This window comes from Zeugodacus cucurbitae, chromosome 2 (genome assembly GCF_028554725.1).
Source record: "Zeugodacus cucurbitae isolate PBARC_wt_2022May chromosome 2, idZeuCucr1.2, whole genome shotgun sequence".
Taxonomy (NCBI): domain Eukaryota; kingdom Metazoa; phylum Arthropoda; class Insecta; order Diptera; family Tephritidae; genus Zeugodacus; species Zeugodacus cucurbitae.
In genome coordinates this window covers 46,653,546-46,677,830 of record NC_071667.1, presented here as the reverse complement: position 1 = coordinate 46,677,830, position 24,285 = coordinate 46,653,546, and the positions used below count along the sequence as shown (strand labels likewise).

The 24,285-nt window shown below is 34.3% G+C and overlaps 3 protein-coding genes across 7 annotated transcripts; 2 read left to right on the top strand and 1 right to left on the bottom strand.

Moving 5' to 3' along the window:
• Positions 1–33: 33 nt before the first annotated feature.
• Positions 34–2,108, bottom strand: LOC105212366 (zinc finger protein 28). Its single transcript, XM_011184286.3, has 4 exons — positions 1,490–2,108; positions 1,134–1,434; positions 916–1,080; positions 34–861 (listed from the first exon to the last, which is right to left on the bottom strand). Exons 1-4 carry the CDS (start codon positions 1,931–1,933, stop codon positions 188–190), a joined length of 1,584 nt encoding a protein of 527 aa, XP_011182588.1. The 5' UTR covers positions 1,934–2,108; the 3' UTR covers positions 34–187.
• Positions 2,109–2,210: 102 nt separating this feature from the next.
• On the top strand, positions 2,211–4,777 carry LOC105212368 (guanine deaminase). Its single transcript, XM_029040268.2, has 8 exons — positions 2,211–2,554; positions 2,607–2,711; positions 2,772–3,035; positions 3,405–3,559; positions 3,623–3,794; positions 3,892–3,993; positions 4,095–4,260; positions 4,327–4,777. Exons 2-8 carry the CDS (start codon positions 2,613–2,615, stop codon positions 4,731–4,733), a joined length of 1,365 nt encoding a protein of 454 aa, XP_028896101.2. The 5' UTR covers positions 2,211–2,554; positions 2,607–2,612; the 3' UTR covers positions 4,734–4,777.
• Positions 4,778–4,929: 152 nt separating this feature from the next.
• Positions 4,930–23,736, top strand: LOC105212367 (uncharacterized). Of its 5 annotated transcripts, none has more exons than XM_011184287.3 (6): positions 4,930–5,293; positions 12,943–13,257; positions 13,335–15,616; positions 15,713–16,929; positions 17,006–17,107; positions 20,089–23,736. In XM_011184287.3, the coding sequence occupies exons 2-6, from the start codon at positions 13,132–13,134 to the stop codon at positions 20,394–20,396; spliced, it is 4,035 nt and encodes a 1,344-aa protein (XP_011182589.2). In that variant the 5' UTR covers positions 4,930–5,293; positions 12,943–13,131; the 3' UTR covers positions 20,397–23,736. The 5 variants fall into 5 exon arrangements, with proteins under 5 accessions (XP_011182589.2, XP_054082004.1, XP_054082003.1 ...); XM_054226029.1 differs by having other exon boundaries at positions 5,273–5,293; positions 12,947–13,257; XM_054226028.1 differs by lacking the exon at positions 4,930–5,293 and adding an exon at positions 5,304–5,520.
• The last annotated feature ends 549 nt before the right edge of the window (positions 23,737–24,285 follow it).

The window sequence follows — 24,285 nt, the reverse complement described above, 5'->3', positions numbered from 1 at the left end:
ATATAACTTAATAAAAAAAATAAACTACATTAATTAAATTTGTTTGCAATAAAATATAAAAAGTTAATGTTTATTAATAATACACTATAATTGTTTGTATATTTTTCAAATTATATAAGTTAATGTATTAGAAAAATACTTCAAACGTACGCGTCTACAATCAATATCAATCAATGGTAAAAAATATTTAAAAGTCTTGATATTGGTAGGTATAACGAAAGTTTTTTCGCCAATGCATCTCACTGAAATTCGACGTGTTAATCGTTACTTGTTTTTCAGGAGTTGTTAAGCTCACACAAGAACCTGTATTATCAGAATAGAGCGGATTTATGCTATACACTTCTTCTTTTTCACTTTCACTCTCGGTAGCACTTTCATCTCGATCGGAAGTTAAAATCTTTCGATACATTTTAATTGGGTCGTACTTTTTAACTTTCTTCTGAACAACTGTGGAAGTCCCACTAGTCACAACATTTCCATTTAAGGGTACTTTTGGAAACATAATAATTGTAGAATCGTTCTTCGAGATGTTGGCTGCAATATCGGTTTGGGTAGAAGTTGTTTGAATATTTGGGGTGAGTATAGTGGAAACGTGGTAAGTAGGAACTTTCATTGGTTGGACATTCCCTATGCATTTGATAACAGCACTATTCTCTACAGTCTTTGGTTCACTAATTGGTGATGAACATCTTAAATATTCATCAGATTCAATTGCTTTAAGCGGTTTGGAGTTAATGGGGCTTGTGATTTCAACACAGTTCTCAAAAGTACGATTTGGATGAATAGTGCGGATATGTCGCAACATGTTATCCTTGCGCATTATGGTTGCATCGCATTCTCGACATCGGTATTTAACGGCATCTGAAAATTAAACTATAATTAATTTAAACACAGCTGGATATACGGGTGAAATACCTTGATGTAGCTTGACATGTCGCAACAAAACCGCATTATCACTGAATTTACATAAGCAAATACCACAAATATAACAATCAGTCTTTGTATGTTTTTTAAGGTGTAATTTGAGTGTATAGTTACGTTGGAAACGTTTATCACAGTATTGACATGCATACTTTTTATCTAGAAACACATTATTTTTAGTCAATATTGTAGTCAGAATGTTAACCACTTACCAAGGTGTTTTTGTATGTGTTGTTTTAAAGTGGATTTCAAAGCATAGCTTTTCTCACAGACTTCACACTTGTACGGTAAGTCCTTATCGCCGTGGATTAGCCGAGCATGACCTGACAGAGACTCCTTATTACGAAATGATTTACTACACTCTGTACATTGAAGTGAAGGAGCATGATGAAGCTTCTCATGCTTCTGCAACACTATTCGATTGGCGAATGATTTGTTACACTCTCGACAATGGTGTATGTGCTTCTCATGTGTTTCCATGTGATATTTGAAGTGTGATTTTGTAGAAAATGTCTGTGTATAAAACAAATAAAATTAAAGAGCATTACATATTTTAATTAGTTCATACCTTGGCACATTGCAGACACTTGTATTTCTTGGAATCCTCACTGCCACATGACAAATGATAGTATTGTTGCGTTCGGCTGCCAAATTTTTTCCCACAATGTGTGCAATAATAGCGGACACTGGAGTCCAAATCATTGGATAAACGTTGAATGTGCGATGGCATAGTGACAACTTTTCTACCTTTCTTCCTAATATTTTTTGTCATTGTATTATGATTCGTTTCGACTGCTACTTTCGCAACAATTGCATCAACGCCTGTAGTTTGGTCCTTATTATTTTCAGTATTACATTTTTTTAGCTTTGAACATTCTGTGCATTCATCATCAGCAAGTAAACATCGGCGACATTTGCTGTGCCCACAACTATCAGTCACCAATCGGTTTATATTGCCTCTGATTTCATTTCCACATAGAGGACAAATAGTATCTACTTTTGTCACACTCATTCTAATATATAAATTATTCTAACCATATATTTCGAGACTACTTTTATTCATAAATTAAAATAACTAATTACATTAACAAAGAAATGTAAACGTAAACAGCTGTTGTATCAATTTGTTTACTTTAGCATTCTACTTGACAGATGAATACATGTATCAATATCCGATTACCCGAGTAGTTTATGACGTCTACTAAAATTTAAGAGTTAATAAATAAGAAATTTTGAATAAATGACTCTTAATTTTCTTTATTTGGACAATATTATTTGTCGTAGGAAAAGCAAGCGTTGTAAAACAATTTTTATTTTCAAAATAAATAGATAGGTTGTAAATGAAATAAGAAAATAATTAATAAACGTTTTTTGCGGAAATAATAGTGTTAACTTTCAATTACACAAAACTAGTCTTAAACTTGAATCAAGCATACATACATACCTAGATTTTCATAAAAATAACTAAATATGTATGCACGCATTAAAAAACTGAAGCATCTTATCTTTTAAATAAATTAATATGTATGTATGTGTGTGTCTATAGTAAGCAAATTTCTAACAAATAGAAAGCTCGATTGAGAACTTATAAATAGTAAGGAATCGCCATTCGTTGTGTAAATAACGTGTTGTCGTAAGTGGTCACAACTAAAGTTTATATCAAAAGTCGTTAAGGTTTTTTTTAGTGGAAAATGGCAAATGTTTTCTTTGGGCAAATAATACATACTAAGTCTTTCAATGAGTTTGAGATTTTTACAAATGGATTTATTGCTGTTGATCAGAAAGGCAAAGTAATGTGATACCAGAATAATTATTATTAACAAATAATTCATAAATATTATTTTAATTAGATCGTTGGCGTGGGAAATGAGTCCGTCTTTGATGAGTGGGTAACGCAGCATACAAATTTTAAAGCAGTTGCTGTAGAACGTCTTACCAAAAATCAATTTTTGATACCTGGTTTTATTGATTGTCACATTCACGCACCGCAAGTAGCTCAAATCGGACTTGGTCTAGATATGCCTCTTTTGGATTGGTTGAATACCTATACTTTTCCGTTGGAAGCAAAATACGCTGACCAGAAGTTCGCGGAGGAAACCTACGCAAAAGTTGTGGTAAGCTAATGAACATCAAAGAGAATATAATACCAAATAACTAGATTTTAAAATCTTAATTCCTATTGACTTTCAAATATACTTTAATACATTTTATATTTCATTTAAAATTAACGTAGGTCTTTAACATTTAATTTATCAGTCATGTCATAAATGACTGTGTTGTGAAAAAAACAAAGAGAATGTTTTTATAAGCAAATGTTTATGGTGTAATCTAATTTATAATTCGATAGCGCCATAGCGGTTTTAACAGATTTGATAAGAATGGGTATTAATCAGATAACTATATTTCCATACACACATATATACTTATTAACTGATTATTAACTATTGTATTTTTTAACTTTTTTATATTTATTTCTTCTAAAGGAGAATACAATAAGAGCGGGTACCACACTAGCATCCTATTTCGGTACCAATCACAAAGAAAGTACTTTAATACTAGCGAAAGAAGTTTTGCGCCAAGGTCAGCGGGCGTTGATTGGAAAAGTTTGTTCAAATCAGAATAGCCCTGATTTTTATGTGTACGTTCCTAAAAATATAAAATAATAATATGTTTTAGTTTAAATTTTTATTTAAAATACCAGTGAAACCACGGAAATGACTGCAGCTGGTACAGAGGAATTCGTAAAAGAAATACAAAAATTGGAAACTGATTTGGTCAAACCCACCATTACACCAAGATTTGCTTTGAGCTGTTCTAAAGAGTTAATGAACAAACTCGGAGAAATCGCGCACAAAAATGATTTGCATATACAGGTAATGCCTGTCGCCTATATGTACATATGTATGTATGTATTATTGATTGTAGGTGAATTTAAATGTTTAAATTGTATCTACAATTGTTTTTTTTTAGAGTCATATTAGCGAAAGCCTGTCGGAAATTGATTTTGTGAAGTCTCTCTATAATACCAGTTATGCCGAGGCGTATGATAATGCTGGTTTGCTAACACCTAAAGTAAGTAGCAAAGATTAGTAAAATTACTTTAAAAAGCTTATTAAACTTAATGTTAAATTATGTGTGTATATATCTACATTTTTTCTTAAATAAACATGCAGACCGTTATGGCACACGCTGTCCATTTGGAAGATGAGGAAATAACGCTATTTGGTAAACGCGGTACTTCGGTCGCCCATTGCCCCGCTTCTAATACGATGTTAAGTTCAGGCTTCTGTGATGTACTGCGCCTGATTAAAAACGGAATTAAAGTCGGTTTGGGTACAGGTAATAATTTTATCACAATATTATATCTTTTTTTATAAATAGTATTATCTGCATATTTATATTTAGACGTTTCTGGTGGAAACTCAATGTCAATACAAGATGCTATTCTTCGTGCACTTGATGTTTCCCATCATTTGGAATTTGTGAAAAAACAGGATATTAAGGGAAGCGGACGCCTGGTGACTCAAGATCACACATATCAGCCTCTTAATTACAAGCAAGCAATATTTCTAGCAACACTTGGTGGAGCTGAGGCATTAGCTATGGGTGATATCACGGGCAATTTTGTTGTAGGAAAATACTTTGATGCATTGATTGTTGATACGAGCAAGTATCCGTTACACAATTACCAACCGAGTGACAGCAAAGCTGCAGATTTGAATTTGTTGGAAATGGTTCAAAAATTCATTTACGTTGGAGATGACCGAAATATTTCACGAGTCTATGTATCTGGCAATCAAATAAAAAAGTAATACTTAATTTAAATTAATAAATAATTAATTAATACTTTGTTAAATTTTAATTTTTTTTTATTGTCCCTTTGCTTGAGGACTGTGTCATTAATTTATTATTACTGTTTGATTCACAATGAGAATTCAGAAAGACCTTTCGAGTACTATAGTTTTATATTGGTTGCAAAACGTTTAGGTGTTAGGTCGAAGATTTATGTGATGTTGAGTTTTAAAATCCGCAAAAATGTAAAAATTGTTATATGTAACAATTTAAAAATTAAAGCCGTGCTTATATTATTTGTTTTTGGATTTCTTAATTTAAAACGATTGGCAGCACCATGTTAAGTACTCATCTCTCTCAATTTATTTTGTTTGCAAAATGTTCACTCGGTCGCAGTCACACACACAAATGCAATGTAACTACGTCAAAGTTAATACAAATGAAAACGGATGAACACCGAATGGAGAAACGTCCGCCATTTTAGTTGCGTGTTGTCATCTCTCAACTGCTGTTCGTATAAGAAAAGTTAATCGTTGAAAAATATAATTAATATTATACCTATTGCTAAAAATACAAAAAGGTGATAAATCGAGCAATTGCTTTGAGTTTCAGCTAGTCTAAACTTGTTCAAATGTGAAATTGTATACCGATCTTAGGATATAAGATTTAAATACAAAGTACAAAGTGAAAACGAGAAAGGAAAAAACCTAAGTACATAAAAAATTCCCAGGTCGACTGCTGCTGTTGGCGAATTGGCCGAGGTTCACTATATTCGTATGCTGAGCGAGCAGATACGAGTAACAAAGTGTATATATGCATATATGTGTGTTTGTTGTTTGGATACATTTAGTACTGTCGTGCCATTGTTTGGTTAAGTGTTTGCAAAAGGAGAGGGGTAAAGGGCAAGACGTGATATGCTTTGTATGTATCGGGTAAGCAAAAAAATACTCAGAAATGAGCGCGGAAAATAAATTTGCTGAACAGAACAGTTTGTACGATGATTAACAATGTACGAGTATATGTATGTATATATGCATATATTTAGTGCTTGAAAATGTGATAAACGTGCTTTGCGGTCGAGATTTTGACTTATTGCGACGTGGTTACAATGTTCACATATGAAGTAGCGATGTTTTACGATCCAAGGGCGTTAGTAACTTTTTGGAAATTAGCAAGGAGTTATTTGGTTCATTCTTAATGTGGGCAAACATCAGTATAGTATTCATTGAGAAAACGGAATTATGTTCATTTGGCGTAGAAAAAAGTGCTCGGAAAATGGAGAGTGGAAGGGGAGGGATGTCCGCGAGTTATTTTGCTGTTGTATTTGCATTTTTTTATGTTTATTTTTGTTTAATAATTGAGCCAATTTGGTGGGGACGCTGATAAACAGGCGCGATTTTCCAAGAATTATTAACTGCCTGAATCATTTATGTTTCGTATTGGTGCTGAGCAGAATTGCTCTTTTAATCAGTAATAAATACATAATATATGTAATTCTATCTATGCTCATACTTGATATAACATCATAAAGTTAATTACATACATATATTCTTACATTAACGCAATTACATCAAACATCTGATTCCGTACCATTTTGTTGACCGGCAATATGAGAGGAAATATAAATTATGTGGTATAATGAAAATATATACATATATATATGTATGTTTATATGCACTGTGTTTATAAAATTGGAGAGAAATCCTAGGAGTTTCCCCTCTTTCATTAGTCATCGAACGAAAGTGATTTGACCTGAAATTTTCAATGACGGTTGAAACGAATGGTTTATTCTTATTCTATCGATGTTATTGCATTTTTTTTTATATTTACTAGTCGTATGCATACATTCAAGCAAATGGCGCAGTATTTTGAATAGAAAGAGAGCATTATAATTTATTAATACACTATGGTATATTGTATAATGTTTGCCTGCTAAACTATTATTGGTTTGACTTTAAAAATCGCTTTTTGATTTGTTTAGACGAAGGGTGGAAGATGAAAATTGTCTGGTAAATAATGTTTATGAGTGTAAAAGTCACTGACCAGAAAGAAGAGCAAATAGTGTTGTGTACCAGTAATTTTCGTACAATCTACGATAATTTGCACATAATCCCATAAATCCCGTTTTAAACAAATTACGTGTACAAATATTTGGTTGGAATTTAAGCAATTGTTTATTTAGCTATTTTGAAAAAGTTGTTTTGTTTAATTTTTGTGCAAGTCGTAAATCTTTACGTTAATTATATATAAATATGTTATATTTAATATCTTTTATTATTCCAGGTTTAAATCTGCAATCTGTATTATATCAATAAATTGATATTTGATATTCCAGAATCCAAACTAGAAGAATTAAAATACTACTCAGATTTTTTTAATTCTCAAATAATAACGATTCACTAAACATCTGTTTTCTGGTCAGATAGTTATTTTAGTTATTTATGTTACACACCGTAGCACAAATGTAATCAAATTTTAGTTTAAAATACAAACAAAACAAATACCAAATTTAGAAGTTTTGGCCCAGCTATCATACTAATAAATGCAACACTGTTTGATATTTTATATTTTGGGAGTGCCTTTTTGCCGCTCTCTATATTCAGCCGTATTCAATGCATTAAAAAGAGAGTATTTGTAGTTTAGCCCGCGCGAATGCTTTCTACAGGCATAAAGAACAAAACAACAAACAAAAACAAATGTTTTCTGTCGTCAATGACTGCGGCGGCAACAACGGCAGTGTACTGAGTGTACATCGTGAAATTTGACGTTTCCTGTTCGGTTTATTAGTGCGGTTCTTTTAGTTATTAGTATTGTGCAGTTAAATATGTCCAAGAAAAGAGTTTGCAATTAAGAAGCTTTTAATATAAAATTCGAGGTGAACATAAGTTTTTAATATTTATAAGTAAAGTGAAAAGTTGTATGCGTATGATAAAAATAAAATATCAGAAAGAAATTGAAATTTCAAGTGAAAGAATAAACTTATAAATACCCGACGAGGGAGAATCCCCAACAAGCCAGACTAACCAGCGTTATATCTGAGCTAAATAAAACAAAAAAAGGGCGACGTCACCGTCTGTTACTACAAGAAAAAAAAACCTGATAATAATAATTAGGAAATATAAACTGTAGGAAACAGGTGATGATCATACATATGATAATGACCGTGTGGAGGTTCGTTTGCTGTGGCTACGGATGATGAATGCCAATCAGTTATAGAGTAGGAAATGTAAACGTGCGTTAAAATGTGCACACACACAAGTTTTACAGACAAAAGTGTTAAGTTGTTTTAACGGTTTTAATTTCATGGGCAGCTTTGCCACCGTTGTTAATCTTTCCAAGCCGTTTTATATTTATGCTTTTGCCTTCTATTCGACTTTGGTGTCAATGTACTAATAATGACAAATAATTGGATTTTTAGTCAAAAAAAGTATGTGCACTCAAAAATAATCATATTAAAATTATAAAATTTTTAATTCGTATAAACTTACGGTTTGTGTTAAAATTGTTTAACCATTTCATTAATTTTTGCTTAAAAATAATAGTGAATTTCTCTTAAGAGAACAATTTCATTTGCAATACAAAGTTCTTAATCTCTACATCTCACATGCTATTGACCGCGCCAGTGAAAGAAAACAAGTTTTTAAAAGCGTATGTACATACGCAATAATGTGTTTCTGTGGTATTGAAAAGAATCGGAGAAGACATAAAAGGTGTATATAGCATAGAGGTCTTGTATCTACCTGTCAGACTTATTTGGAGAAAAAGTTGTATCTTTATAAATGGTGTATTTTAAAGTACACATATGCACATGCATATAGTGTTTCGGAAGATATTACTACAGAAGTTGTAGAGGTTTTTACCTCGCTACCCATCTACTTAGCATAAAAGCATAAGCATTGACATCAATTAAAAGTTAACCACCAGCTGTCCTTTAAAAAAATAACGAGGATATTTTATTAATAAGAAACCAAGTTACTTTTTAATAAAAAAGGGCTGTTTTAATAGTGAAATGACCGATATCGTGAAAATAATATTTGTGTGTAAATTACTCGGCCAGTCAGTAGAAGCATGAGTTGAACAACACTTTAATGTGTTTTACTGTCCTATTCAAGTTTTCTGACTTTGCTTTGTTTTGTTGCTTTCGAATTTCTTCAACAAAAATTACACTTTGTCTTGTTGTTTTCCAATTTAAAATCTTCTATGCTCTTTTCGTTAAAAATTTGAACTAGCTCTATACGAGTATTTAATAATTTCTACACAAGTTCAAATGTAAAAATAAGTAAAGGATTTTCAAATGTATGTACAAATATATTTATATAAGTATGTATGTATGTATGTGATTGGCGTTGCAACCGTTTAGCCGGTTATAGCCAAATCGACGATAGTGCGCCACCTCTCTCTCTCCTTCGCAGTTCGGCGCCAGTTGGAGATCCCAAGTGTAACCAGGTCGCTCTCCACCTGGTCCCTCCAACGGAGTGGAGGCCTTCCCCTTCCTCGGCTTCCTCCGGCGGGTACTGCATCGAACACTTTCAGGGCTGGAGTGTTTTCGTCCATTCGGACAACATGACCTAGCCAGCGTAGCCGCTGTCTTTTTATTCGCTGAACTATGTCAATGTCGTCGTATTACTCGTACAGCTCATCGTTCCATCGTCTGCGGTATTCGCCGTTGCCAATGTTCTGAGGACCATAAATCTTACGCAAAATTTTCCTCTCGAAAACTCCTAGTGTCGTCTCATCTGATGTTGACATCGTCCAAGCTTCTGCACCGTAAAGCAGGACGGGAATGATAAGCGACTTGTAGAGCTTGATTTTGGTTCGTCGAGAGAGGACTTTACTGTTCAATTGCCTACTCATTCCAAAGTAGCACCTGTTGGCAAGAGTTATTCTGCGCTGGATTTCGAGGCTGACACTGTTCGTGTTGTTGATGCTGGTTCCCAGGTATACGAAATTATCTACGACCTCGAAGTTATGACTGTCAACAGTGACGTGGGAGCCAAGACGCGAATGCGCCGACTGTTTGTTTGATGACAGGAGATATTTCGTCTTGTCCTCATTCACCTCCAGACCCATTCGCTTCGCCTCCTTATCCATGCGGGAAAAAGCAGAACAAACGGCGCGGTTGTTGCTTCCGATGATATCAATATCATCGGCGTACGCCAGGAGCTGTACACTCTTGTAGAAGATTGTACCTTCTCGGTTTAGCTCTGCAGCTCTTATAATTTTTTCCAGCATCAGGTTAAAGAAGTCGCACGATAGTGAGTCACCTTGTCTGAAACCTCGTTTGGTATCGAACGGCTCGGAGAGGTCCTTCCCAATCATGACGGAGCTTTTGGTGTTGCTCAACGTCAATTTACACAGCCGTATTAGTTTTGCGGGGTTACCAAATTCAGACATCGCGGCGTAAAGGCAACTCCTTTTCGTGCTGTCGAAAGCAGCTTTAAAATCGACAAAAAGGTGGTGTGTGTCGATCCTCTTTTCACGGGTCTTCTCCAAAATTTAGCGCATGGTGAATATCTGGTCAGTTGTCGATTTTCCAGGTCTAAAGCCACACTGATAAGGTCCAATCAGTTTGTTGACGGTGGGCTTTAGTCTTTCACACAGTACGCTCGATAGAACCTTGTATGCGATATTTAGGAGGCTGATCCCACGGTAATTGGCGCAGATTGTGGGATCTCCCTTTTTATGGATTGGGCAGAGCACATAAGAGTATGTACATATATAAATAAATATGTTGCAAATATTTGTCGTTGGGTACTAGCATAGAGGAAATTTCAAATTAATATATAATAATGCAAAATGTTAAGCTTTGTATTGTGAGAATATAAACTAAGAGAATTTGATTACCTTGCGGATCTGTGGCTAATATTAACCGGTCACGTTGTAGCAACATAACACCTTTAGTTTTACAAACACACAGCTTAATCATCTGTGCATACGTTAATACATACAGACACATATATGCACACATATCTACACTTATACGTATCAGTTATATTGAACCACCAGTTTACTTATCGAATTTTTCCACTTTTATTGCATTACAAATATTTATTTGTTTATATACTGTCTGAAATGAGAGTAGGTACTACAGTATATTCAAAAAAAGTTAAAAAAAAAGAGTAAAGAAGGGCTAGGTTTTGGTGTAACCGGGTATTTTATACTCTCGCAATTTGCATTGCTTAAAGAATTGGAAATATTTTCAGGTTTCCTACGAAAATCATTGTATAAGACATCTTGCTAAGTTTTATTAACGTATTGAGCACCATATTTGGAAATCCATATGATTTTATAAATGTTTGGTACAGGAGTACAAGATTTAACAAATCTCTCTGAATTTTTTAGCCACTAGCACTGAGTTCGGTGACTGGGGCCTAAAAGTTACAGTGCGATGTCGTCGATTTTGAGATAAGAAATGGTGGTCCTCCAATGCATATTTGTGCGAATTTATATTCTGACATCTTCACTGGTGCATGTAAATATTTGTTAAGATCTAATCAGATGAAATCCAAAATTGTGTTATGTGGGAAGTATGATCCTGATCAGTTTGGTATATATAACTCTAAATATATTTCGCTTAGTTTTAGGTGTTACAAACAAAAATTTGTTAAGCAAAACTAATATACTCTGTGCACCAAGTAGCCAGAGTATAAAACTAATGAAGTCGTAGAAATGAGAATGTAGTGAAAATAAAACCTTTATACAAAAATATATACGCTTGTACTTTTCTAATTATGTAAACTTATAATTATGGGAGATTAACTAGAGGGAAATATTAGAGGTACTAAATGTGTTACCAACTCCTTTCTCTCCATTCTCATCTCTCTTCAACTAGTATTAAGGTCTTAAAGCGGGATTGGTGAGGTGAAAAAATTTGTATTTATAGCGAATTATATATTACGTTCTGTGATTATAGCGACATCAAACATTTAAAAAATAATTTTGTACAATTTCGACTAATTGACTGTCTTTGTCAGATACAAAATTTGATTCATCAAGGATGTTGTGGGTTTAAGAACTCGTATAACTGTTGTGCATGATATAACATTGAATTAATTATCCTCGTTCATGCTAATCCAAGTGTTTTAGATTTTATTATTAAAATTGTAAATTCAGTTTTTTTATCAAACAAGCTATAAATCTAGAAATCTGACTTTTATCTAATTATATATAAACACTTATTAATAGTTAACGCATAAGGTTTTAATCAGTGTACCATTCTGTATGTGTCAGCGTTCTACTGAAAGGACGAAGGAACTCTGTTCTTTTAATTGTATAGCGGGTGAAGATTTTCAAGTACGTGGAGACAGTAGACGGGAGCTTGATATCCGTCTGTTCACACTGTTTAGTCATTCATATATACATATGTACATTTGTATGGTATATGTATGTCGCTCATTGCTGTCGCCGTTGTTTACGTTTCGCTTTGTTATTGTGACTCTTCGACTTTATTTTATATTTTTTTCAGTGGGAATTTTGTGTTTATGCCCATATTGTTTGTGTTTTTGTACTTTTATATACTTCTGTCTGTATGAGTGTATATGCCGTATGTGCGTTCCATTGCGATAGGGACGGTATCTGCTGAATAGAGCAGACTTGCATGAGCAGAATGTCTGCTTCTACGCTAGTAGTTTTTATATTATTTTCATTGTTTATTTGTATGGTATGTTTGTTATAAATGCAGAAGCAATTGTAAGTGCAGCCAAGCGTCAATAGGGTGTGCAACAACAACAATATCATCGAAGTTGATACGTTTTACACTGTATTATATTATATATATATATATGTACGTATAAATATGTACATATATGCATTTGTGTGCATATACAGTTACTGACATTAAAATATAATCAAATACATGGTTCCGTAATAATTAACATTTGTTCGATAGATCGCAAGATAGGCCACCCTGTCTGAAGCATCGTTTTGTATCAAACGGTTCGGACTTGATCAGCATACCCCAAATAATTTGTTATCAGTTTATGACCTGGAAATTTCATATACTTTATCCTCATATAATCCAGATTTTTGGACCTTTGTCGTATGCTTCCGATCGTTGTGCTTATGAAAGGATGGCCTATATGGCGTTTCCTATTTATATGTGTATTTATTTTCTTTCGTTTTGTATTTACAATTTCTTCGATTTCGGGATCAATAGCCCATTGTCTTATCCTATTCGATTAAGTTTTCAAAGAGATTATTGTAAAAAGTTTGTTTCTTGTTTGTTTTTAGGTAGATGTACTTTTGTATATATACATATGAATCAGTGCACAAAATACTTAAATTGCAAAAATAGCAGAAGTATTTATCTCATAATAATAAACTGCATACAATAAAGTTGGAAAGGCAACTACGATTATTCTCGTACGAGGACTACAAAAAAAGACGGAGAAATATCTTGGAGACTCTGCCGTTTTGGACATGTCATGTCAGCACGTATCACGACTCATTACAACAGCAGCAACATCAGTTTTATCTGAAGATCAGGATCCGTATGTGTTCACAGAAACAGTGCCAACAACGCCACCCATTTTATTTAACGCTCAGGTGCTTATTGCTCCAAATAATTTTTTTCTAGAATCGCATTTTATCGGTAATTGAATATGTTTTCGATATATGTGTAGAAATCGCGAAGCAAGGTATACTTAGACGCGCACACTATAGCAACTACCCCAACGTCAATACAAAGTTTATCCCCAACACCAACCATTAGTGCAGCAGCCCCAACCATAGCAACACCAACGCCGGTGGCATTAGCAGTCGCTTCAACCGTAACCAATAAACGACAAACACCAATAGTCACAACCAACGCTAAATTAAAATTCAATCAGAAACTGCCATTGGGACCGTTGAATGGCAATAATACAAAAACGCAGGCGGCATCGACGTTGGCTGCTGCAACGGGCCACAATGGGCCCACAGCAGCGGTCGCGGCTAAAGCGGTTTCACCTTCAACTGTGAAAACAACAAATTCGCAAACCCAGAAGCAGCAGCAACAGCATAAGAAAGCTTTAAATGTGTGTATAGTGCGACCGCAGCAGCAGCAGCAGCAACAACAGCAACTGACTCAGAAGGTGCGACAACAACAAAATTATAAAGCGCAACAGCAGCGGAAACAAGCATCATCGCCACCGCCATTATTTCAGCACACCCCATCTCTATGGCAAACGCCATTGCTATTGGATACGGGGTCGGCAGTGGTTAGCCCACCGACATCGCCCGCTTCATTGTCCTCCCCGCCGGTTGCGGTTGCTCCAACACCCACCTCGGTAACATTACCGACAGCAGCAGCAACAGCCATGGTTAGCCCGCTAATTACAGTAACAGCGACAACATTGCCACCATCTAAATTTCATCACAACACATTGGCACAGCATTTACAGAAATTAGAATGCATTAAAAAGCCAAAGAAACCAATTGCTGTCGGCAATGTTCATAACGGTAAGTCTATAAATCAGTTTCAAATGCAACAAAATATTCAGGAGCAGGACACAGCACTGAAGCAGAACCAAACGTCATTGTTGCTACAGCAGCAGACGCAAAAAAACTTCAGTGAAATAGGCGCCAAAACTGTAATTGTTCAACCGACGGCGGCATCATTGCAAGCTCATGTGACTCAACAGTCACAATCGCAGACGCAAATGCACAAATCACCTATGGCTATGATGCCCTCTATACCGCCTCCATTGCAGGCAATCCAGGCGGTCTCACCACCACAACATTCCGATTCCGATTTGAATGAGATTCCAGTAAATGTTATATTTCGCAAACCACAGACGAGTGAAATGCTTCAGGCACAACTCGGTGGCAGTGTAAGTGCGAACGCTATGAACCATACTGCAAGTACCAAAAGTAGCAGTGTTGTCAATGCAACGGTAAATAATAGGGGCTCGGCAATTGAAATAAACAAAACGAGCCCAACCAAAATAAAACCCAAATCAATATCTACGGCTGTCACGGTCGCTGAATCTACAACCCTGGCAGCATCAACTTTACCACTTGTTCCACATGTGTTAAGCGAAATTGTTTTTACGCACACCGGACCGGCGAAAATTGCGCCGAGCGAAGATACTTCGGGGCTACCTGCCCACATATACAACACACCTCATCACCAATCACCTGCCGCTATACATATACAGCAGCAAAATATGTCTTCCATGGCAAAGCCATCACCTCCAACAACAACAGCACAACCGCTAAAATATGATACTGCAACCCCTGCTCAACTTGCACGTAAGCCAGTAGATGGTATTAAAGACGCTTGGGAAGAAGGGAAGAGTTCACAAAAGCTAACAGATACACAAAATGTAATCGCTGTTGTCAAAGCTACATCGGCTGCTGCAAAAAACGCGCCCAAACGAAAAACATCTGCCACGGCAACGGCTCTACCAAGAAACAAAAATAATTTGCCACACTACACAAAGAAACGGAGCCCCAAAATGGGACCGTTGTTTCGAACATATGATAACCAAATGCTGGCAAGTCGCAATGATTTGTTAGTAAACAACGTCAGCTCGCAAAAGAAACGCAATTGTCATGCTGTGGCTGTGGTAAAGATGTCCAATGCCGAAATTGAAGCAGATACAACTTTGTTGGCCTCCGATATAGTGCTACCATATTGCATACAACAACACTGGTTGTTTATTACCCGCGATATACAGTTAGTGCAAGGCGTTGGTGTGGTTGCTACTGCAGCTGGTAAGAATGTTGGCAGTTTAGAAGCAATTTGGCAAGCGACAAGTGATCGAGAGTCGCAAATTACTCATCGGAAGATGCTTTTGCGGCGTCAAGCGATGCAGTACCTCTCCACACAATCGTTGCAGAAACTACCGATGCAGGCAGCAAAACGCCGTTTGCTGTGTGTGGATCGCTTGTTGAAAAAGTACGAGCGTCATGGTGGAGATGAGTAAGTAGACACATGTTGCAGTTATACATATTTGAAATCGAGTATCAGTTTATTGTAACAAATTGTGTAATTTTGATTAATTACTTTACTCTCCAGTTTTATCACTCCTAAGAATTGTAACTTCGTTGGTTGCAGTAAAGGCGTCCTTGAAATGGCAGCCCAATGCGAAGATCACATTGTGGACAATATTTCGCAGCATATCTTCTTGCCGTGTACGGCGAAATTCGCCGACAACACCCAATGCCGTATTCCTGTATTTGACGTAATGCACGATCTGCCACTTTGTGCCGAACATACGCGCAAGCGTGACGCCTATAATCGTGTCGTGCACGATCAACAGCGAACTGGAAGTCACAAAATGTCCACGGCAACTGTGCTTACACCAATGACTCAATCTTCTTTGGACTGTGATGCCGGTGATTTGTTACGCCAATTACAAGAAATTCAGCATCAACATAAACAACAACAGCAACAGTACCAACAACATACACATATGCAGCATAACCCACACGACACTGCTACGGTTGGCAAGAACAAGAAATGCGTCAATGTAAAAGCGACAACCACGCGTAAACGTAAAGTCCCCAATATACCCGCGTCCAATACGGTCGGACGACCACAGAAACGTCCGCGTAAAATAGGTTCTAACGGTGCGCCATCTATAGCTGCAGCAATAGCGCCATTGCAATTGACTTCAGCAGTGTTACAACGTAAAGGCAGTACCACCTCGCTGGAATCGATTGCAAGTAATTCGCAATCCTCCAACTCACAGCCGCACTATATTTCCTCGAACATAAATGTTCAAGTTCAACCCAAGATTGCGATGCCCGCCTTGGCACCGCTTAGCGGGCACAATGCGCCGATCGTAAGCAGCACCTTGTCGGCGAGTTCGGGGCCAAAACGTATGCTTAATTTCAACACAGGCAGTGTTCGCGAAAGTGCTGCAACTCTGGCAGGCACCGAGAGTATAATAGCTCCTAATTTGAAGCCACATGAAATTAATCAACTGGTGGCACAGTTCTCCGTTGCAGTTAGCAGTAACAACAATAATAATAACAATGAAAATAGCAACAGTCACACTGCATATAGCAACAGCAGCATGAATAACACTTATAATTACATGAGTACAAATTGTGACTCTAACTTCACTTCGGCACTGGGCTCATCACCATCATTGCCGTCATCAACGGAGGAATTGTTCCGTCAAGAATTGCTAAGTGTTTGTGAGAACAGTTCCGCCTATGCCAGTTCTGAGGATACCGGCTTGGGTGGATTAAGTGAGACAGAGCTGATGGTGGGTCCCAACGATGCAGGTGAGTCATGTTTGTTGTATATAAATCCTAATATAGTAGTAAATATTAATAATTTATGTTGAATATTTTCGCGCAGATGACATACCGTTGGGAGATACACGCTTATTGGAGGAGCATGACCTAGCAAATGTCCTTAGTGCCCTGCCAGAAGATGCATTCAACGAGTTATTTACAGCAGGTAATTAAATACTGGTTATAATTGAGTATATTGTAGTTTTTTCACTCAAAATAACTACTTAGGTATCGCTGCATCTTCTACATATTGAAATGGATGTGAAAAACCATTTAATATTTGATATTTATAACATGAAGTACTAGTAGTATTCATCTAGCTCTTCGTTACTTCGGTAAATTGTAATTATGATGCAATAAAGTTTGTTCACTTTTTTATAGTAGTTACATAGATTGAGGGCAACATAAAGTAAAGGGTATGTCCCGGCGTAGAAAACAAATAACTATAAAATAAATAGCACAGTTCAAATATTTATAAAAGAACATTTTTATTGGTGATGTTCTAAGACCTGAGTTCTTCAACATATTTTTTCATTGATTTTAAATGAGCTGACGCGGCCTTGAATGCAGTCCCCATTAGCTGACCGCGGGACTATATATCTTAATGACTGAGAAACCGAATGCTGTGTACTCTTTTTCCCACATAATTTTCAAAAAATGAATTCTTCATTACCAAGTATCCATTTTTTCTGTGACACAAGGGTTGATTTCGAAAACGTCAAATACAAACACATTTAAACATACATACATTCTAAAAATCACCGAAATCGGACTATAACTTTTCAAGGCTCCAGATATCGAACATTAGGACCTCAATTTGGATATAAAGTAGCTTGGTGGTAAAAATAGTTGAAACCGATCAATTTCTCCGATCCACATACTATATATAATGATTTTTGTTTACTTTATTCCGATTATGTTGGTCCAATTGTGTGTTCTCTTAATACAATTAAATAAATAAAATACGAGAGTATATAATGTTCCGCTACACCCGAACTTGCCCTTCCTTACTTGTTATACTCTCGCAACAAAGTTGCTAGTAGAGTATTATAGTTTTGTTCACATGACGGTTGTTGCGTCACCAAGAAATAAAAGAGTTAGATATGGGGTTATACAGAGATAGTCAAAATTATTTACACATCGGACGTTTTTTTTTACAAGTTTCGCATAAAAAGCTTTCGCTTGTTGTTGTTGTTGTCGCAGTGTAACAAAATGCTATGTTGTTGTAAACCTTGATCTATTCCTGAGCGAATGAAGTCATTTTGGTTAGAATAGCTAGAAATATGGCGGAGAAATACGCAAATGAACTGAAGACTCGCAGTAGTCAAAAGTATTTACACACGCCGATTTAGCCTTTATCCTTGGGTTTGGTTTAAGTAAGAGTAGTAATTGAATTCTATTGCATTCATAACAACCTAACTCAGCCTTAAAATATACAAATTGGTAAATAAAATGTCGAAAACAAAGGAATTATCGATTATAACTAGATTGGAGACTGTTACTACGTTTAAGACTGGGGTTTCGGCTTCGGAGTTAGTTAAAATTTATAGAATTTGATGGAATACTGTTTATAATGTTATTAATAAGAAGGACACGAAATATTGCAAGGACAATTTAAAGATCATTGGGCGGAAACCTGTGATAACTCAAAGAGAATGCAGAAGATTAGTAGGAACTGTCATACAAAATGCCACAATTAAGGACATTTAAAAATAGTAACATAAATACATACGTTGTGCATAAAGTTGACCACTTCCGAAATCAAAAAAACTTTATTTCCGAAATCAAAAAAGCGATATGTCTCTAATTTGCCTTAAAATGCATCCTACAGCCTGTTGTGGGCAGCTAAGGCTGAATTTTAGTTCCAGGGCTTCTTTAGTAAACGCTATATGCCTTTACCACGTGAGAAGAAGAATAATGCAGTTTAGACGCTAAATAGAGTCGAGAGTGACCTTATGATTTTATGGGGAAATTTTCTTTACTTCTGTTTTGGATATTTGGTACTAATTTAGAGACCCTAAATCATCCGGATATATTAGAATTCACATAACCCATTGCCATTGTAGTGGTCCGTCGGCCTTTTCCAACTATTGACTACATTTTACAACAGGATAATGCTCCATTTCATAAAGGATCTTTACCTACAAAAGTTTTAAATGAAGCAAATCAAGTTGAACTCCGCACATCCCTGACCAAAACTTTAGTAAAAATTTTTGGTCTTTCGTTAAATTTTAGAGGACAATTGATATAATAACCGAAAACGCCGAAATTACCGACATTTGGTCAAAATTAATAGTTAACTTAGCGCACAATTGTGTTGAATCAATTCAATGGTAATGTAACCAATTCTGAATTTATCGCTTTAGAATAGGAATTTTATACTGAACATTAAAATTTTGACTACCTCTGTATATATATAAATGATCAGGATGACGAGTGGAGTTGAAATCTTAAGTAAAAATTGAGATATCTTAATGAAACTTGGAACACATATTCCTTGACACCCTGAGGAGGTTGGTATTGAAAATGGAATGCGAAATCGGACCATTGCCATGCCCACCAAATGGCGAAAACCGAAAACCTATAGAGTGTCATAACTAAGCCATAAATAAAATTCTGAAAATAAAATTTGGTACAGAGGATCGCATTAGGGAGCGGCACATTTGGATGTAATTTTTTTTAGAAGTGGGCGTGACCCCGCCCCTAAATAGAATTTTTTGTATATATCTTGCTAACCAAAAAAACTGTATAATCCAAATTTTCTGCAGTCGTTTCTTTTATTCATTCAAGTAATCGGATAGGAACCACGGCCACCTCCCATACAAAGGTTAGGTTGAAAATTACTAAAAGTGTGTTAAGGGCAGGGACCGGAAATAAGAGTTATTTTAGAATTTTTAATCAAAAAAATCATACATAAAGGAACATCGTAGAAAAGTTTTGATTACACCATCATGATTTTTAGGTGAACTATATGCGAAATATTGTATGATTTTAAAATTTTGATTTTTATATGTATATTTAGATCAAAAATAAAAGTTTTTTTTTATTTTTATTTTTTAGATCAAAAAATAAGAATTATTTTTGATTTTTATATTTTTAAATTAATAATAAAAATCAATTTCTTAATCCTATTTTTTTACATTTTAGTGCATCAAGAAGAACGCGAAGAAGTTGAGCGTGCTCTTGAATTGGCTGATAAACATCTAAAGAGCCTACAACAGACCATTGGATCAGATATTGATTTCTTAGGAGAATTTCCCGATGATGATGAGATCTTAGCTGATCCCGATGCAATGTGTAGCAAAATGGACATGATGCATTCGCCAGATGCTACGTCCGGCATTGACACGTCAACACTATTTATTGATAGTGGTAGCAACAGTGTAGGAGGAGGTGGTGGTGGGAGTCTAAATTCAAGTAATATCGCTGACATACGTGGTCTTGTACAAACGTAAATACTGAGGCCAAGTAACGGTATTTGCTGAGTTCAATAGTACGTCTATGGATATAAATATGAGTAAAAAAATATAAGAATATATAAAAAGGTAATGATTACAGAAAAAAAATGAAGAAAACACTAAAACTAAAAAGAAAAAAATTAGTAAGATATTTGATAGGAAAAGGATTTGAGAACATTTTAGCATTGCGTGCTTTTATTCCGATTAGATTGTACTAATTATATACAAACATTAAAAATTTAGCCCTAGTTCTGCATTTTTTTACTTGACTTTATTCGCTTCGTACACAATGCAAGTACGAATTGCTGAAATGTTTTGAGGTCCTTAATAACAATTATAATTATTAATACAATTCATGTATAATAAAATAATGCTAACTAATGAATACATATACAATTGTAGCTGCTATATGTCTGTAAAGTAAAACATCGTACTAAAGTAAGAATGATACTTTATTATCAGATGTGTTTTAACCTCACAGACAAATCGCAAAAACATAAGGAACGTTGATATATAGCAGACATTAGTAATAAATATGTTAAAAAAATGAAATCACAACTGAAATCAAAGACCATGAAATATGTATGAAAATATTTATTTCATAAAAAAAGCTGAGAAACGTTTTACTAAATGAATAATAACGGTATCAAGCGTTGGGTAACTCGATTGAGTAAACTTAATCGCAGCGTAGTATATAAAAGTAAACAAGAATTTATGAATTTCTGTAAAACATTGAAGAAAGGATGTGGGCATGTTAACGGACAAGAACAGCAATATATGGGAACTGAAATTTTTATTTGCTAGATAGAGGGATTTGTATTAGCATAAATCTAAAGAAATATATATTGCTTATTATGATAAATGAACGAATGTTGAGTCACCAATAAACAAAAATAAATAACATAATAATAATACTAATTTGTATATTAATCATAATTTTCAGTATTTATTGGTGAATACACATTTGGTTTGCTTTTTCTACAATGGAAGTAAACACTTGAAATTTATTGCGCTCTTTTGGATGCATTTTTGTTATACAATGTTTCGTTTCTTATCGTTGCTTAACATTCGTTCATTTTTTCTCAAAATTTTAAATTAATAATAATTAAAAGATGTGTTTTACTTCAAGTAGCACTAAAAAAAGAGAGTAAAACTAATTGAATTCTTTGAAAGAAAAGCAAGTTAATCAATTTAAACCACATTAGTGAACGAGCGAAGCGAAGCAGGCATTTTGCAAGTATATTCTGCCACCTAAATTGCATTTAATATTTCCCCATGTCTGCTAAAGTATCACTGCTGCGCTCAAAAGCTTCGTAAACAATATGTGTTGGACTGAAATTCAAAAGCAACTGCTGTTTAAATGATGGGAAGTGTTATAATAACCGATAACCACTTGGGCAACCGCGCATTGTATTATTATATAAAATATACTATAACTATAACTACTTTAAGCTAATGCTTTATACACTTTTATTTTTTATTTTCTTATTATGTTTCATTGAGCTAATGTTATTTTTTTTTGGAATTTGAATATATTTATGTACATTATGTTTTAGTGATAAATGACTTTAGTTAATTGTAATACAACAAATCATTAAGCTGAAATCGAAAGTAACAAATATTTGGCAGTTTGAATATATTTGTTTGTATGTGTGTTTTATGTACTCACAGAACATTAATACTAATTTCATTGCATACTCGTATGTACAAATTCAGCAACAACATATATCACTACATTTGTATGTACATAGATGAATATAGTAGGCATGTCCGATTTGTTGTTTTTATCTTCTGCTACAACTCATTATGTAATTATATATATAGTACATTTGGCATGTATGTATGTTGTATCGTCTGTTTGTGGTAAGCTTTTAATATCCTTTAACTCTTCAAAAAATATTCTGTGTAACCAAAAATACAACAAAAAACACAAAAATATAAAATTAAAAAAAAAACGTTTTCTCAGCAATGAATAAGTTTGTATTTAGCTGTACAATATATTTAGCTTTTAACTTGTATATTTTCACCAACTCACACACTTCGTTCAATCATGAATTCTCATCTCATTTGTCATCTACGCTCGAGTATTATAATATGTACATATGTAAGTGCATTTTAACTAATTTCTATATTTATACAATTACGCTCATCTCTCCATTCTCCATCATGCTGCACACACATTTAACACATGTGAACGTACACTTTCACATATACACAGATGTAAATATATATGTATAACAACACTATTTGTATATATAAATACACAATCTAATTTGCCTACCAGCTGGGATGGAAAAGGTGTGAATAGTGAGTGCGGTTAACGGTTAGCGAACCCGTTACTTAGGGTGAATGGGGGGCTACTATAACTGCACAGAATGTCTGAAGATGGTATCCTTCTTATTGTACTCGTACAACAACCAACAACCAATCTATAGTCAGTCAAATGTCCTGTACTATATACTGAATTAATGTTGAAAATCGACTATGTAATTACTCGTACAACATCTGTATGTATATGTGTATGAAAACCCTCTAGAAATTAAATATGAAAAATTGTATAAAGCGCGAATTTATATTGCGCCCAATAGAATTGTACAAAATGTATTTTAATCCAACTGAATGAGAACCTAAAATATTTGCAAGCAAATTGTAAAAAAAAAAACACATAAAATGAACCGCAACTCTGGTAATATCGAACAAAATTTGTTATATAGTGCATATACATAAATTTATAATTTAACTTTTAATTAATATTTTGTTAAAACATAGCTTTTATTAAATAAATACATAAAACTATTATTTTCTAGACACTATATAAGCATATGTAATTTAACCGCAAATGAATTACACTTACATATAAGTATATACATACATACATATAGATTTGCATATATACATACATATACATATATACTTGTATATGAATGGTATATGTATATAAATAATAAACAGCTATTTTTATTTAATAATACTTATATAAATGAAATTATTGCTGCATTAAAAGTGAAACCAAGTTATACAAACAAAACATAACAGTAAAAATTAACAAAGTATGTAAATTACATCGGAAGAATGAGCTCTTTATGTATGTAGTTAATAGCGAAAGAAATCGTTACATACCACTTGTGTATGCTGCAACAGCAAGTGTCAGATTTATGTTCACATTCAAATGCACGCATACATTCTTAAATTACATATTGTGTAACTTTCTTTCGTAATTTCTGCATTTGTGATTTATTTTTGTACGATTAAAATAAAATTTTTAACAAAAACTGAATAATCTGAAGGAAAAAAGAATTTTTTAGAAAATAAAAATAAACAAAAAACCAAAATGTGATCAATTTCTTTATTAATTATTCAAACGCTACCTCAAAGCCGTTTATATGTGTCTATTTCCAGATGTCTACATTCGTTATTCTTCAAAAATGTAGTATTAAAACTGTAAATACCAATAATGATCATAACTTTTTTTGTTATTCGATAACATTTATTTAAGACGTTTATGGGTTTCAAAATTTTTTAAACAAAAAAAAAATTTTTTGTCTTAATATTCTGGTTCGTGTCATGAATTCTGATATTATTGCTTTGATGTTCGAATCAGAAATTCTATTGGTTTTAGGTGTCATGGAAACCAATTTTATCGGTTTAACTATCAGAAACAAACCAAGAGCTTCAGGGCTGACAGATTTGGGACATTTTGTTCAAATTTATTTTGATTTGCCGTTAAAACGCTTTGGAAAATATATAATTATTATTAAAAAATAAGATAAGAACGCTAAATGACGTTATTATTGAATTCAACGGAAAAAAATAAAGTATTCTAAGAATTTTACAAAATAGATAATTCAGATTAGATCATGGAAATTTCTAACTTTTTATATAAAAG

Excerpts from the sequence above, each read along its gene's own strand:
- LOC105212366 (XM_011184286.3), bottom strand. The coding sequence starts at position 1,933 with ATGAGTGTGACAAAAGTAGATACTATTTGTCCTCTATGTGGAAATGAA. Across the intron at positions 1,435-1,489 it reads AGTGTCTGCAATGTGCCAAG|ACATTTTCTACAAAATCACA; the intron begins GTATGAACTAAT and ends TTTTATACACAG. Across the intron at positions 1,081-1,133 it reads ACACATACAAAAACACCTTG|ATAAAAAGTATGCATGTCAA; the intron begins GTAAGTGGTTAA and ends ATGTGTTTCTAG.
- LOC105212368 (XM_029040268.2), top strand. The coding sequence starts at position 2,613 with ATGGCAAATGTTTTCTTTGGGCAAATAATACATACTAAGTCTTTCAAT. Across the intron at positions 3,795-3,891 it reads AAAATGATTTGCATATACAG|AGTCATATTAGCGAAAGCCT; the intron begins GTAATGCCTGTC and ends GTTTTTTTTTAG. Across the intron at positions 4,261-4,326 it reads TAAAGTCGGTTTGGGTACAG|ACGTTTCTGGTGGAAACTCA; the intron begins GTAATAATTTTA and ends ATTTATATTTAG.
- LOC105212367 (XM_011184287.3), top strand. The coding sequence starts at position 13,132 with ATGTCATGTCAGCACGTATCACGACTCATTACAACAGCAGCAACATCA. Across the intron at positions 16,930-17,005 it reads GGTGGGTCCCAACGATGCAG|ATGACATACCGTTGGGAGAT; the intron begins GTGAGTCATGTT and ends ATTTTCGCGCAG. Across the intron at positions 17,108-20,088 it reads CAACGAGTTATTTACAGCAG|TGCATCAAGAAGAACGCGAA; the intron begins GTAATTAAATAC and ends TTTACATTTTAG.